This window comes from Micropterus dolomieu, linkage group LG06 (genome assembly GCF_021292245.1).
Source record: "Micropterus dolomieu isolate WLL.071019.BEF.003 ecotype Adirondacks linkage group LG06, ASM2129224v1, whole genome shotgun sequence".
NCBI lineage: Eukaryota > Metazoa > Chordata > Actinopteri > Centrarchiformes > Centrarchidae > Micropterus > Micropterus dolomieu.
The window spans coordinates 6964426-6980637 of NC_060155.1; the positions used below are offsets into that span (position 1 = coordinate 6964426).

The 16212-nt window shown below is 38.5% G+C and overlaps 1 protein-coding gene across 1 annotated transcript; it reads left to right on the plus strand.

The window, feature by feature from the left end:
- The first annotated feature begins 229 nt into the window (after window positions 1–229).
- Window positions 230–15975, plus strand: apol1 (apolipoprotein L, 1). The gene is given in 23 exon segments (XM_046052109.1): window positions 230–608; window positions 778–825; window positions 3447–3518; window positions 3784–3840; window positions 3924–3992; window positions 5572–5643; window positions 5758–5814; window positions 5942–5989; window positions 6103–6168; window positions 7211–7261; window positions 7916–7975; window positions 8215–8292; window positions 8396–8455; window positions 8730–8810; window positions 8930–8980; window positions 9329–9418; window positions 9540–9590; window positions 10943–10996; window positions 12136–12213; window positions 12331–12370; window positions 12972–13023; window positions 13299–14178; window positions 14180–15975. Coding segments are annotated over 23 exon segments (2184 nt in total). The 5' UTR covers window positions 230–605; the 3' UTR covers window positions 14246–15975.
- The last annotated feature ends 237 nt before the right edge of the window (window positions 15976–16212 follow it).

Below are 16212 nucleotides of genomic sequence, written 5' to 3' on the forward strand. Positions count from 1 at the left end.
TACTTTACTATACTGTAGTAAATTGATATTTTGGATAATCAGCATTTTATGTCACTGATAGGTGTAGTGTAGTAGTCAATAGGGTGTAAGTAAAGACATAGGACTATATTAAAAAAAAAAAAGGAGAGAAAAACACAGAAGTCTTTTAATTTTGGGTGTCATGTGACCTGCAGTTTTGACTTTGGCCACTACGTCATGCCAAAACATTAGCTGTGTCCCAAATCCATACCACATAGATATTACTGTAGCCTATTCAATATTGTCATAGTATAGCCTACTGTTTGAACAGGTAGTAAACAAAAACATCATTACTGAAAATAATAACGGAAATACAACCTGCTCATCTATGACGACAATACAGGGGTAAAAGTAAAATAAGTGCTGGTTTTCGATCAGTAGAAGTGCTTGCTTTATGGAAACCCTCAAGGAGCAGTGGGAAGTCACTCCAGCCTGTTTCCCCCTTTTCTTCAGGGAGGTTCTTTAACTTCACACTTTATCACACACAGTATCAACACGGGGAACGACGGACACACTGTAAGGTGGACTGAAATATTTCAACCAGCAGAGTCACTCAACACTAAACTAGGGCAGACGTTGAGTCGCTAATGGTGAGTTAACATTAACGTTTAATGTATATTTTCAACACTAACGTTAGTTAACGGTCGTATTCAAACGTCTCCCTGCAGCCTGTCTGCGAGACACTTTCATTTATGTAACGTTAGTTGTTGAAAACGTTAAAATAACAGTTAATGACGCTGGAATTGTAACGTTTGACAGGATCGATTCAAAGACCTGGATTTGGAGTGTGATGGAGCAGGTGTAGCAGTAAGTAACGTACACTTTGTTTACTGTCATTGTTTTAACGTTGCGGAGTTGGATTTATATAAGCTGCTTTTGCTCTAGTCAGTTAACAACCATGTTGTTTAGCTAATTTACAGTCTATGGTTTTGAGTTTACCGACATGACCTCCATCTGTGTGACTGAAACTCTTAAAATACAAATACACAGAGCAGTCCAGAAGTTACTAACGTTATAGGTAATGTTTTGTGTTGTGGTGGCTCTTTTCTAGAGCACAATGGACTCCACATTAAACAAAGAGTATGAGGGTTAAAAATGCTGATTTACAGCTGCAATTTGAGTGTATAGTGTAGAAACTGTAGCCCTATAACATGGCCGGATAAATACTAGGTTCCTCCAGGGCAAAATGGGCCCCTGTTAACCCCCTCACATCAGATTTGCTATGAAGCAGTTAATAATTAACCACAGCACAAACTGGAAAAGTGAAGGTCAAGTTTAAGTAATTAAGTTGGTGTTACTATCAACAAATCCCATGAAAAGACCAATGCCAACATATGTTAGGCCGTCTCTGTATATTGAGGCTCAGCCCCAAGCTTTCTACTGAAGATGAAAATCTATCTAAAGAGGTTACAAATATGTCATTTTTAAAATAGGCTCAGTCAAAATATTAATAGGCTTAAAGCTGTATGTGACATTCACTTCCCCTAAATGTCGCACCAGAACACTAGCGTCTCAGACCAAAACAAATGGGCGCTACAGCCCACCAGACTACATTGAGGAAAAATAGTAAATTTACATTGCAGATCATTTTAAAACACACAGTCATTCAATTCAGTCATTGTTAGTCTTTCCACTGTTTCAACTCTGGTTAGGTAAAAAAAACAAAAACCTCTAGATGAGAAAAGAATCTACCATTATATCGCTCTCCTCAAAGCCAACAGTTTCACAGCGTCGGACTCACATGCAAATGCGGCAAGACCGGCTACCAAAACAAAGCCATTACTCCACTATATCTTTACAGATCTTGCATATGGAACCATATTTAACAGGAGTAAATACTGCATTTGTGGGGGAGTACTTCTAGCAGCGGATTAAGTTGGTACAGGCAGTGTATGAGGTATGAGTGTTGAGGACTGTCATTGTCCTACTGTGCTATTAAGAAACACTATACAGTATAGAAAGCGGTATATTTTCTACACAGTTAACCGTCCAAAGATCTTAAAGTTTAAGTCAGCTTTTTAATTTAAGTAAATAAAAAAGGTAAATAACAGCAAAGATAGTTATTTGAATTGAGTTAATTATAATATTTTATTTTTATAATATTGTTTATTTCCTGAAGAATTTCCTTGAAAGAACTGCTCCATTTAAACCCAAGTATTCACTAATTAATTATTATTATTATGGGAAACTTAATTCTTAAATATGTTGAAGTATGTAAAGTGAGTGCACACTCATGCTGTGCACTCACTTAAAACTTTCTTAAGTAGACTTACCCTAAAACTTCAATTAATAGCCGAGTCCCAAATAGCCACCCGCCCTGTTTACTGGCCTGGTGTGGGAACACATTTTGACAAATAAACGCCTGTTTTTTTTGGATGTATAAAATATATTCAAACCTGCTGAGTCTCCTGCTTTAGCTGCTTCTAAGCTGTTTAGATCGTTAATACAAATATTATATATACATAGTGTAAACGTATGATCAATATGACAGTATGGACCTGCTACACATCGTTAGATCGGTGAGATTCTCCACAATTCAACCGTTCAATTAATTTATTGGAAACAACAAGCCCCAAAGTCTATTTCTTTTAGATTTATCAGTGTAACAGGCATGGTACAAAAGATGAAAAAAAAATTTAAGTGCCTACTCCATTACCTTTGAAGTGCTTGTTAAGTCCAAATGTGTCTGTTCACTGATTATTAAATTCCTTTACTGTGTGAGGGTCCACTGATCAAAATGATCAAAACAGCTTTTCATAAAATTAATCATCAGTTAATCAATGTCTTGAATATTATAGCAACATGTGAGAAGGGTAAAATAAAGCCTTACAGTTTATTTTACGATGATACGATCACTGACTGAATTTAATACTGCATAATTATAAAGGGCTTTAAAATGTTGGGCCAGCATGAGAGCCGTTTACTGCGATTTGCCTGTTTTCCAAGGTACTGGTAATGTAATGCTCCAGTGTCTCTTTTTATGTGACAACAGGGAAATCAGTTATTCCAGAGCTAGAAACACAACAATCGCTCTAAATTTACTGTCATCAAGGTTTCAAGTTCAGACATGAAGCCGGGTCCAAGTCCAGACTTGAAATCTGGACGGTGAAGCTGGACTGTGAGATGTGAACCAGTAATCCATAAAGGCCTCACTGAATTGTCATTGGCAGCATCTCCTCTGGTTTAACCTCTATATAGAGCTGCTGGTCAGTGAGACAGATTTATGCTGCTGACTCACGGGGCATGGCAGTGAATATTTACCCTCTGTTAGTCATTCATACAGAATGAGGCTGGTATGTCAGAACTGAAACCACAGTAGAGATTAGCCTCGTGTTTTCATCCTTAGTATGTTTTACATGCATATTACTTCTTCTGTTTGTTTTTGGTTTTTTTCAAGTTTAATTTTCTCTTTTTCTCTCTTCATTCAGGAAAAAGCAGCGTTATTCAGTGGGATGTTCAAAACATCCTTCAGGTCTACAGAATCATCTGTCCAAGCAAAGGTGATGTTGTATTAACTTTCTGTAATTTAAATGGAGAATTAAACAGAAATTTTAAATAATAAACTAATAGACTGATAAAATCTCCCTTCTCATGAAAAGCTCAGTGTTAAATATCAGTCACTGATGTTGAATATTCAGTACAAATTTTTAAGATGTTTACCTGTACTTGTATTGCTGACGTGGACAGTAATAAATTAGTACATACAGTAAATATACACTATTTGTTTCTGCATCCACTCACCTGGGCTCTGTGTTGATTTTACAGGACAGTTTATCAGCCGAAGGTGAACTGTCAGAGAGCAACGATAGTTTGACTGACAAGGTGATCAGGAGGTGTAAATTCTTTGTTATATATAAGCGGCAGTAATTTTAGCATGTAGACTGATTTATTTATTCGTATTCTAGGAGAAAGGTGGACTGTTTCCAGGAAAATTTAGGAAGACGACCAAAGCTGCTAAAGAGGCCCAGCCACAGGTTTGTAGTGGCCGTCTTGAACCTACTGATATTTATCTAGAACTGAAATTATAATTTGAATAATCAATTAGTTGATTAACAAAAGATTTGTCATGCCATTTATCAAACATGAATGTCAGACATTTGCTTTTTTGCATGTTTGCTTTTGGTTTGGTTGGTCGGATTAAAAATTTTAAGAAATCACCTTGGGCTCTGGAATACTCTGGATATTTTTCACAATTTTCTTACATTGTTTAGACTGAACAATGAATTTAATAATTGAAAAAGTAATAGACAGAATAATCAATAATGAAATGAATCATTGTTCAACAGTGTCCTTTGTAAGTACGTATGTCTGTACAGCCAGAAGTTACTTGAGGTCACAGAAAAAAGACAGATGTGTTTCAGGTTGCCTTTTTTTGACAAACAAGAAATCTAATTCTAGTAGAAAATGTTTAATCAATTTATTTGCATGTGTTCTTCTAAGTGTATTAAAGGAAGTATCCAAATTGAGATACAGCAAGGTGTGAAAAGCAGTGACATCGCCCTTTATAGCATTTTTAGAGGTTTCACAAATCTGCAGCTGTGTTTTAAAGAACCTTTAGCTTCTCTGGGATAATCTAGTCCAGATTCGAAAGGTCCAGGTATAGCGCTTTTTGATCTGGAGCTGGTCTAATGTGGCCTAGATTTGAAAACTCCATTTTTTGTATTTCAACAAATGCAATAAAGGTTTTACAAATTTGAAAGTGAGTTTCACACAGTGTTAAGGCTTTGCCTAAAATGTCTAACAGAACAGTAAAAGGTGCAAAAAACGGAAGATCGGTCGCTCAGCAACGTTAGTTAAGTTTCCCTTAACCTTCCTCTGCTGAATTGGAAGCTAAGTTGCAGGCAGTGAATCACATCAGCATCAGGGGGAGGAGGACAGAGGACAGGAGGAAGGACTGATACAGGCTAATGTCTGAGCTTTTCAGTCTTTCTAAACTTCAGACAGTAATTTTGATGTGATGATTTATTTTACTCACAGATTTGTTTCCAGTAAGATATTGAGTTTATATAGTGACTTCACTCTTGCAGCTCTAGAAACAATATTTAGTTATATTTAAATCATAATGTCTGAATGTGTTCATTCTTTAAATGAAAATTGAATTGTTAAGATATTGATAAAGAACTGAGCTGGATGGAGTACTTTATCAGTGAGCTGTTTCACTTTTTTTCTGTATAATGTGAAAATACATAGTTTTTAGTCAAATAACTACAAACCAACACTGCACTGTGCTTTCAAATAGAAAAAGTCTTCTATATTTATTTATTACCAAATCAGAAATGTGATATCATGCTTTTTTTGGAGCTGAGTACGAGGTGGTTTCATTGAACTGAAGGATAATGTGACTATGCTGTTTGTGTAGAACTCAGCTCATTGGATGGAGAGTTTGTTTTTGTGTGTGTTGGGAAGGCCAAGGTAAACCTGCATGCATCAGCATTTGGAAGAGAGTACAGGCTGCTTTGTGAAGTCTGTGCCTAAGGCCACATGAATATTTTACTAAATTCCTCCATCATGGGCCAAATTTCATAAAGATTTTTATGTAATTTTTTTTCCCAGGAGGCAGGAGGGATGTTCAGTGGGATGTTTAAAAAATCCCCAAAGCCTTTCAGAGCGAAGCCACAATCTCAGGTGAGCATTATGGAGTCTTGCTGCAGGTTATTCAGTTCACAGTTAAACCATGTTACTTTAATTTATTCAGATGGGATTAATAATCATTGGTTGACATTTGTTTCTCACCTTCAGGGTGATTTGTCTGTACCTAGCGAGCTCTCAGGCAGCAACGACAATCTTTCTGACATGGTTTGTAAGGTTTTAAAATGTTCCTTTTTTAAGCTTTTGTCTCTTTGATTTCAATCGGCAATTCAACTTCTTTTTCTTATTTTGTGTTTTTTTTGTTTGTTTGTTTGTTTGTTTGTTTCATATTGAGAATGAACTTGCCGAGGTGAAGCTGAATCCGTTTCGATCTGCAAACAAAGTATGGAAGGTTTAGAAGTTTCTTTTGATAAATCTATTTAAAGGGAAATGTACAGCTCCATGCATGTGCTTTTTCATAAAACAATGATTACTGTCTTCTCTCTGCACTACAAGTCGCAGACATGCTCAGATGACGAGGATCCACCTGCGAGCAGCGAGATGTCATCAGGGGACAAACAGGTGCTTCGATATTCACTTGTTCCTGTTTCACTGTGTTACTTCTTTTTGTTGGATGTCACGCTTTTGGCATTTAACTGGTTATTTTTATTCAGCAGACCCTTGTCTCATTGTGAGGTAGAAGAGAGTATACGTTTTGTGTGGTTGTTATCAATCAAGGGGAAGCTTCTTGCTCTACCACCAATATTGTTTTTCAATTTGTGTGTGTGAATGAGTGAATGAGACACCTTGCGAAGAGCTTTGTTCTGCTCAGGTAGTAAAGAAGAAAGTTGTGAGTCAAAGGTTGATGTTTTTGAGAAGCATTATTACTCTCAGCCTGTCTGTCTACAGTCCATCTTAACTTGTCTTTTCTGGTGCCTGTCTGGCAGACTTGCTTTGCCCAGACCAGTCAAAAAAGTTTGTATAAAATTTCTGTGCCACAAAGTTCAAAGCCCAGACCCAAACCAACTGTTTCTCATAAAACTAAAATGAAATTGTTGGCAAAGCAAGAAAACATGGAGGTCTGGCTGGTTTCTTTGGCTGGTTGCAATCATTAAAATAGCTTCTCTGTATTCACAGCATTGCTGATTGAAAACAAGGGGCTCAGTTAGCTGTTAGCCTCTCTGCTCATTTCTCTGTGCCCCTTTGTTTGAAAGGCCAAAAATGCTAACACTCACACTTTATTCTAACTAATGACATTACCACTCTGAACTAAAGCTTCAGAATTCACTGATTTATTTGTAAATACAAATGATCATGATACAAATCCCTTAGATTTTGTTGTGGTTTTTTGGTAACCAAGACACACACATACTGAGGGGGACATTTAACTTATCAGTGACATCACGTCAAAACTAGTTCCGCATTTGTGTTCCGCAGATTCTTGTTTGTAAATATCAGCCGACATATACACCTATAATGATACATCTGCAAAACTGTGAGCTAATATTGACCAATATATAGTCCCTCCTGATTTTTTTTATTGTTCTAACTTGAGTTGTTGTTTAATGTGGCTAGTGGCTGACAAAGCAGACACAAATCTAAAATCTAAATCTCTCCCTGTCAGAGCGCCACGGGTGCCATGTCCAAACTGAATCTGTTCCGCTCTGCAAATAAAGTAACTATGCTTTTGATTGTGTTTGTTCATGGTGGAGGTGTTAGCGTGAAAGGCATGATCATAATATTTTAGGTGACTGGAAGTCACTATAGTGGTGATGGGACTGTGATAATGGTGACGGTGGTGATGTTTTTAGGGTGTTTTGGTTCGTTTTAGCTAGAAATAATGATGTGCTGCACTCTTATAGGACCATGTAAGTGATTTTGCATGTTATACCGTCTTTATCACAGATCAATCTGTTTTTACAAACAATGTTTCCCTACTACTCTTGGCAACCATTGTTTTCTATTTATATTTCTAAAATATAACATTTTATAACTTTTTGTAATTTCAGCAAAAAAAATGATTGCAGGTTTGATGTCCACTGTAAGGAATAATACAACTTAGGAGCCATCAGCCAGTTGATTTTCATGACATACAGAAATGAAGGGAAACCAATCGCTGCCTGGAATAGTAGGAAAAATACATCTCAAAATCTAAAAGTGTACATCATGCATTGGAAAATGGTCAGCAAAAATGTAAAGTATACCACACACTATTAGTAGTTAAAGAGTTCAACTATCAAAATGTACTGTGGTCCCTTTAATCGCTGCATATGTAATCTGATTTAAGTTAATACAGTTAAATAGGTAATATTTAATGTCCTTTGTTCAGAGAGAGACTGAAGAGGCACTCAAGGAGAACGAGAAACACGTGGAAGAGAAGCCAAAAGCAGTCAGTCTATTTTTTGCATCACTCATGACTCATCAGTAACCACACACACACACACACACATACACACCTGATCAACTTCTGTCATAAGTATCCCTCCTCACGCTCCTCCAATCTCCGTGCCTCCACCACATCCTTCTCAACCCTGGACCTCCTTTTAAATCCTTCCTGCTCGCTGTCGAACCGCCCTGCCCTCCTGCTTTACAACACTGTGCGACTCTGTGTGTGTGTGTCCTTGTCAGGTCAAAAGCAACATGATCCAGCAAGAGAGGAAGGAAAGGAGTGCAACGCCACCAGTCCCACGCAGACCAACAGAAGAGGTATGCAAGCAGTGCCGCTCAGTGATATGTGGTTCAAGTGAGTCTGTTCTGACTTCTGCTCTTTCTGTTATATTGTGTTGTTAAGGCTGTGATCTCTCCACAGGAGATGAAGCGGGCATCCACATACGACAAAGTAAAACCAAGAGGAACTGAGGATAATCAGGTAAAGTTCGTACTACTTTACACTTAGTGATGTGTAGATTCTTTGTATATTTCTGCTTTCACAGAGTTTCAACGTATTTGAAAAAATGTGTTAGGACACAAGTCAAATCAGTTAACTACTTTATTATTTGATTTTTCTAATACATATGTGATTCCAGTATAACAAGCAACAAACATAAAAGCTACATACTATGCATTGAAAAGTAGCACTAGGGTTTCACTCCCAGATGTTGGGTATCAGTTTTGAAAAAGAAATAGTATTTTGTCCTCTGCAGGATTTCAAGGACATGATTTCCAGAGAGAAACAAGCAAGACCTGCAGACACTCCTGTCGTTCCTGCCAGACCTTCAGAGGAGGTAGTTTAAACCTTCAGTGTTTGGCTGTTTGTGTCAGTTTGGAGCTGATGAGTGTCGGTGTGTATCGACACTCATTTATCAGCCCTGTGGTTAAGCAAACTGCTCTGGTTTAATTTCAGGAGCTGAATAGAGCAGCCAGACCTGGTCTTCAAAAGCAAAAGAGCAACCAGGTAGCTAACCACACAGTCCAATGATTAGTCCGATGTAGTGGTGTGCTGATATTTTGAAACAGTATTGGCTACTTGTTCTCAACAGGTTGGTTTTAATGGAGGTTTCAACCTGACTGCAGCTACTAACAAAGATAAAACTTTAAACTTAAAGTCCTACTCTTTCAAAAATGTGTTTTGTTTGTTGTTACTTCACTTGGATGTTTGACCTTCAACGTGTAGTGAAAGCACAAAATATGTGCCGAGTTTGACACTACAATACTTTTTCACATTGATCTGCTGAAGGGGGAAAGTTTCTCTGTGCTCACCTCATTTATTTAATGTTATGTTTACACTTGTTGTTTACTTCAGGCTCCGTTTGATAATGAAGGGTTGAAAGAAGATGATTCTTCATCTAAAGAGGAAAAGAAAGAGGAGGAGGACAAGGACAAAACAGAGGAGGTCTTCAATCTCACTTCCCAAATTCTTGTCGATTGATTCTTGGTCTGATTTTTAAAAGTCACTTGTACTGCAATTACTGCTTAAGGAACATAACCTGTATCTTACTGATTTTTCTTTTTAGACCAATGTCAAGAAACCCAAGAGACACAATCCCTTCATGCCTCGTGTCAAGGTAACATTCAAACATGTGACCTGTGCAAACTTGTTTCTTCCTGTGTGGACAATACACGTTTGTTTAAACACCACTGCCAAAATGTCTTTCAGCACACCAACTAATTACAGCAGCAGTATGTGTTTCTACATGTCACTGAAATTGAGAAACTAGAATTTGAGTAGACTGATCCAGGCCTATGTCATCCAGTCAGTAAGCGAGAAATATGCACCATGTTCCACTTTCTAAGATCACTGTTATTAATTTATTATCTCAGTCGTCTCTTATGTACAAAATCACTTTAATTAACTAGGGAACACTGTGAAAGAGTCAGTTTTATGTTGCTGATTCTTCTCAGATCTAATCTGTATAAAAACAATTTTTCTCTTGAGTTCTGTTTTGGTCAAAAAGAGGTTAAAATCCCTCGTACAACCACAGTAATAATCAGATCAGCACTCAGTATATTTTCAGGTTTTATTTATGCCATCTGTGTTGATGAATAAATGGATTCCCTGGCAAAACGCTTTACATACAACATGTGAGCTAATAGGAATTAAGTGCATGTTCCAACTTAATGTCCTGTAATAGTCCTGTCAGATATTATAAAACAGGCAGAAGAATTCACTCTCTAATCACATGAAATGATGAAATGTAGCAGTGGTTCACTGTGAGAAGAAGGGTCAAAGGTCTTAAGTTAAGGCTTCAATGGCAAAATAAGTTTTAAAATCTATCAGGGATTCAGCCTGTGAGAGAACACAAAAGAAGTTTCTTCCTCCCTATCATAACATTTTTTACTCTGTTGCATGATCACATTTCTCATTCATTAAATTCCCTGTCATGACTGAATGAAGCTCTAAGGAACATTAATTTAAAAGTCACCAATGTCCGAATGACACAAGATCATTTTAACAGATAGATCTAAGATGAATCCAGCAATGCTTATATGTTCCATGCCTGAAAAGTGCTATAGATGTCACCAGTGGTGGTACCGTCACACCACATATGACAGTCCAGGATCAGGACTGGAATCTGCACAGATTAGACATAAAATGGGAAGAAATAGTCTAATTGTGACCTTTATGGGAGTATCTGCATCTGTTTTTCCACTTATTTGGTCTATATCTCTCTTACTGTTAAATGAAAATACGCATTCTTGCGATGTAGTTTTGGCAAAGTTATTTAACATAGCTGTAATTCCAAGCACATGGTTCCTTTTATGAAGGAAACACTGAGTTACCTAGCTGATGATTTCACCATGGAAGAAAAAATATATTGTGGTATTGAAAATTTCCTTTTTTTGCTTTGTACCGACTGTATGGTAACCAATATCAGCCCACAAGCAACATCTTTTACTGTGTGTTTGTTGGTTTCAGGGCAGAGTCATACAGAGGCAAGCACAGGACGGAGCTGCAGGCAACACAGAGGAGGTAGAGAAAATAAAAACGCTCGTCAGTCTTTGTTTCTCTAAATGAGACAGAAAATTGTATTTTAAGTTGCTTCTTTTTCCTTCTCTGCTTCAGTTGCCTTGCATTACATTTAAAGCAACTTTTCCCACCCAGTCTGTGTCAGTGTATTTATCCACCAGACTGACGTGTTGCAGTATTACTCATTGTGGTTCAGGATTAGAAAAGGTCTGTTTCAGTCACCTAACGAATCCCTGAAAACAGCCTGTTTCTTTTGTTTGTCTCCAGGGTGTCCACTCAGCTCCCAACAGATACGCTTATGGTCAACATGTGTTATTTGTAGTTTTTTCCCCCTTCACTTTCGACATGAAACCCACCCTCACGCCTGCACACCACCACAAGGTGTTGGTGCAAGCCCTTAGCATGGAAGACGAAACGAGATTAGTATTCCCAGACCTGTTTCTCTGCTTCCTTTTTCAACGTGTTCATGGAAGATTTTGGCCCTTTTTTACTTCTGCAAAAAGATCAGAAATAAGTCAGCACATTCAGAATCTCTTTTTACCATCACTTCCTCTTTTGATCTGAGAATATAAAGTATCAAAAGTGAAACTGAGGATATGTGATGTCGCTTGAATTCTTGCTCTTTGTTTATGTTTCTCAGTCTTTTTAAGCCTTGTTCAGACTGCCGACCTCTACAGCAAAAAAAACACATGAAATGCAAATCAGATCCAAGTCACATTTGGAGACGTTTGAATGCGATTCCAATCGGATTTCTACAGATACGTCTTAGTCCAGTCGCGGTGCAGAACTCCATCGTGGAGTGTGTTTTGTGCGACGTAGCAGTTCTCTGCCGTGACTTGACAGCGTGATTGGTCGGGGGTCGAGATGATGAATCTCCGTTTCTCATGCTTCCGAGTTGGAAAGCCACCTCACCTGCGTACGTAGTCACTGACGCCTACGTCGTCCCCACAGCGACTCATGCAGATACTGTAGGTTGGGGATGTATGGACACACAAATCCGATCTGATCACTTATGTATCTTAAATGATGAGAAACAAATCTGCAGCCTTGGTCTCACTGACATGCCCTTCAGCTACACTGCAGACCTGGAAATCTTGTTATTGATATATGATTTTTAAGCAGTATTATTTCTGTTGTTTCAGAATGAAGGTGGAAACAGGTCCCTGTTTGACAGGCTGGAGGACTTCCGTATTGACCCAGCACAGCCTGAAGGCGGACAGGTTGGTTTCTGAAGCAAAATATGTCACCACAGTAACATTTCAATATTATCTGATGCCTCATTATAAACCATTTGGATTGGAACCATAAACAATCCCATGCGAATCTGTGTCTTTCAGGATGTAGACAATCTTATGGAGTGGTGGAACTCAGTGGAGTGTAAGTTACAAATAAAAAAAAAAAATTCTCTTAGTTTGACTTTATATGTGTTTTATTCTGAGAGTTGAGCGACAAAATTAAAATTTCTCCTTGAACCACTTACACTATATGACCAAAAGTATGTAATGTATGTATGCAGTCTGTAATGCTGCAGCATACAATTATATTTTAGACAGTAGTGTTCTTTCAACTTTGTGGCAGAGGTTTGGGGACTCTTTTCTGTTTCAACACGGCAGTTCCCCCGTGCACAAGGTCAGGTCCTTAAAGAGTTTTTCAGGGTTTAGTGTGGAACAACATGACTGACCAGCACAGAGCCCTGACCTTAACCCCAAACCCATCCAACACCTTTGGGATGAACTGGAACTCCCACTTGCGCGCCAGCCCTCATCATCTCAACATCACTGCTGGACCTCTCAATTGCGCTTGTGGCTGAATGGGAGCAAATCCCTGCAGCCAAGTTGAGAGGAGGCTGTTAAAGCCGCAGATTAAAACCCATGCTTTTGGAATAAGATGTTTTGTGGTCTACATACTTTTGGCCATGTAATGTATTTAACATTATGAGAAAGCTGAATATCATTGTTTCTTACTTTTATTTCCTCAGCTTGGGAAGACGCGCCTCAAGATGATGATATGACAGAAAAAGAAGAGGCCAAGTCAGTGAAGGCTTGTTAATATAATATTTCACTGCCTTGTGTCTTGTCTGTTAAATGGTCTGTTTGCCATATGTTTATCTGTGTCATTATGGATATATCCTAACCTAGATCTACAATGTCTTCCATGATCCCAACATAATGGAGGAGAATAGAATTTGCTATGTTCTGCTCACAACACTAAAACATGAGAAACAATGCCACAAACAATCCCAAAAATGCAATTTAAGATACACTGACCTAGCTCTATGTAATTATGCTCAACTTGCTCCTCTCAGGGCGTTTGCTGTGACGGCAGATAAGGTGCAGAAGGGCATCCGGGTCTTCAACAAACTGTTCTCTGAGCGCGCCGAGAGCCTCTGGCAGCACGTCATTGACCTCAACAGCATCGCCGACGGCCTGGACAAATTCAGCAAGAACACAAAGATCGCTCAAATCACCGGCGGCTCCACCAGCGCCATCGGGGGCGTAGCCACCATCACAGGCCTCGCTCTGGCCCCGTTCACCATGGGAGCTTCTTTGATTGTGACGGCGGTGGGATTGGGCGTCACCACGGCAGGCGGTTTGACATCAGCTGGTGCCGGCATCTCCAGCCAGGTCAACAACTCGATGGACCGCAAGAAGGTGGAGAAGATTGTGCAAGATTATCAGGAGAAGATGGTTGACCTTAACAAATGCCTGACATTCATCAAGCAGGGTATCGAGAACCTGAAGAAATTCAACCTGATGAAGATGAAAAAAAACGCATTCAACCGCGACTTCCCTGCGCTCACCAGTAGTGTCTACGAGGATGGTGCCATGGCAGGAAAGGCGATCGTCATCAATGCTTTTGAGATCATGCGCGTGGTGCAGATCGCCAACGTGGCGGGCAGCACAGCAGCCAGAGCTGTCCAGATCGCCAGCATGGCCACTGGTGTACTTACCGGACTCTTTGTAGGTATGGATATATACTTTGTGGCCAAAGACTCCAAAGAACTCAAGAAAGGGGCCAAGTCAGAGTTCGCTGCCAAAATCAGAGAGGTGACTATGCAGCTGCACGAGGGTCTGGTGGAGCTCAACGGGATACGAGGGGAGCTGCAGTCCACCACGCCAGAAAACAACACAGGCAATCATACTGCTGCTTTGGACAGTAACAAGAAAGAGAAAGATGAGAAATTATGACAGTTCAGATGAAGTTGAACTAGACTTCGTTAAAAAGGACATTGAGAACCGAGAATATGTTTGACAGAAACTTCAAAACTGGAGAAGGATGTAAACTGTTAAAGTCCCAAGGAGAAGATTCAAGCATAGTCAGTTTTCCAGTGTTTTTGAAAGTGCTGTCTCGAAACCGCAGCGTACTGCTGCATTGTTAGCATCTATGAGGTGGTTTGTGCCAATTTCTTGTAATGGAAAACGACAATCAGGCCTATTTTGAATGTCCAAAGGGGAGACTTTCCTTGTGATGAAATACAGAGATTTCCAAAGCTGGACTTTTCTTTTAGGACCTTTTTAATTCAAACAAGTTTTACTCTACTGGGAGGAACTGAGGTTTTGTGGTAGATAAAGTATCATAACTGCTTTTCTGATTATATGTGAAACTGCCATGTTCCCCAAATGGGATTTAAAGATTTAACTAAGTCATGTAGTTGGATAGTACAGTCTTAGTTAAATGAAAGAAATTGGTGCAAAGACTTTATAAATTAAATTTTAAAGTGCTGCTCAGAGTTTCACCAAAGTGTGTTTGTTCATATTGAAACATGATGGCTTTTACTGACCATGTGTAGAGATTGTACTCTTAGCTACGAGTGCCTTTATTATTATAATGCCTTAGAAATAATTGCAGTGTAGCATTAGTCTGTTTTCTTTATTTGGGTGTCAGGGCTGCAAGTCTTGTTTGACTTGATATCGGTCCAATTTAGCAGAATCGCAGTAATAAGCTTTTTGATTGCTTTTAAAAAGAGCCAATAAAATGGCAAAATGATGGTAAGAGAGAACCAGGATGGGGTTACACTAGCTGTTTGTAAATCCATTACTAAGTTTGTGTGTTAAGTTTGTAATACCTAGTTTCAAACTACGAAGCTAGTAAAGATTTTAGTAATGTGTAAATCAGTTGTTTGGGAAAATCTGTAGTGTCAAAGCCAGTCTACGGTGTAAACTGGAAGTCAAAAGCTGTAACATAACTTCCCGAAAGTAACAGTTTTATGGCGGCAAGTGATATATTTAACTTCCTGTCCTTTGTAATTACAGGCATTAGTTTGTTTTATTTATGAATTTGAACTTGAAGAAATACATGGGATTCAGAGTTAGTAGTATTTATGCAGTTTAGGATGAGAAATGTGATTATGCTGACCTAACCAGTGTCAGTGTGAGATTTGTCAACCATATTTCATATTATCTCTAAATCTTCTCACTCTAAACTGGACATGTGTTAGCAAGCTAGCATTAACTTTGTCAGCTGATTTCCTTCGCTAGGTAAGATTACACCTGGCAGTTACTAGGTGTAAATATTTACTAGCAAGTAAGGACTACATGAGAAATAGTTTTTGTGGAGCGGCCTGTTTTAATTTGTTGATGGGTAAATCTTTTTTAAAGTTTAAACTTACGAAAAGCTGGTGCAACCGGCTCCATGCGAATACAGCAGGGGGAAGACACAAACATTTAAAAAAAAAAAAACTTTTATTTGAATCGTGTCTTCAGATTAGATGTTGTAATGTTTTACATGATAAAATATTCTCTTATTAGACGGGTTAAATAACAAACGACTGTAAAAACCAGCCAGCCATTTGTGATTCCCTTTTAATAAGACATTAATATATTGAAGACTGTTATTTCAAAGTCAGTGTATGATATGTAGTCTGTACTGTAGATTATGTCAGCCTTCTGTTCATTCGCTGATACCTTTTTACGTGCAATATATTGTAGAACCCCATGTGTGATGAATGTAAATGTAAAATTGTTAATAAAAGGTCAGAAATATTTTCTGTCTGTGCGTGTTGCAGAGTCTTCTGGGGAGCAAACAGTTTATTTCCTTCTACCGATACTGGGACCTTACAGAGTTTGTATTTGCTCAGTTAACCAAGATAAATATGTTTGTGAAAGTGTCTTTCAGAAATTTCCATGACGAACGTAGATGGAAATCTGCCAGCTACAAATGTCTCAGCATTTCTGTCATCCCAGAAAGAATTCCTATACTAGTTTGATCTTATATAAACA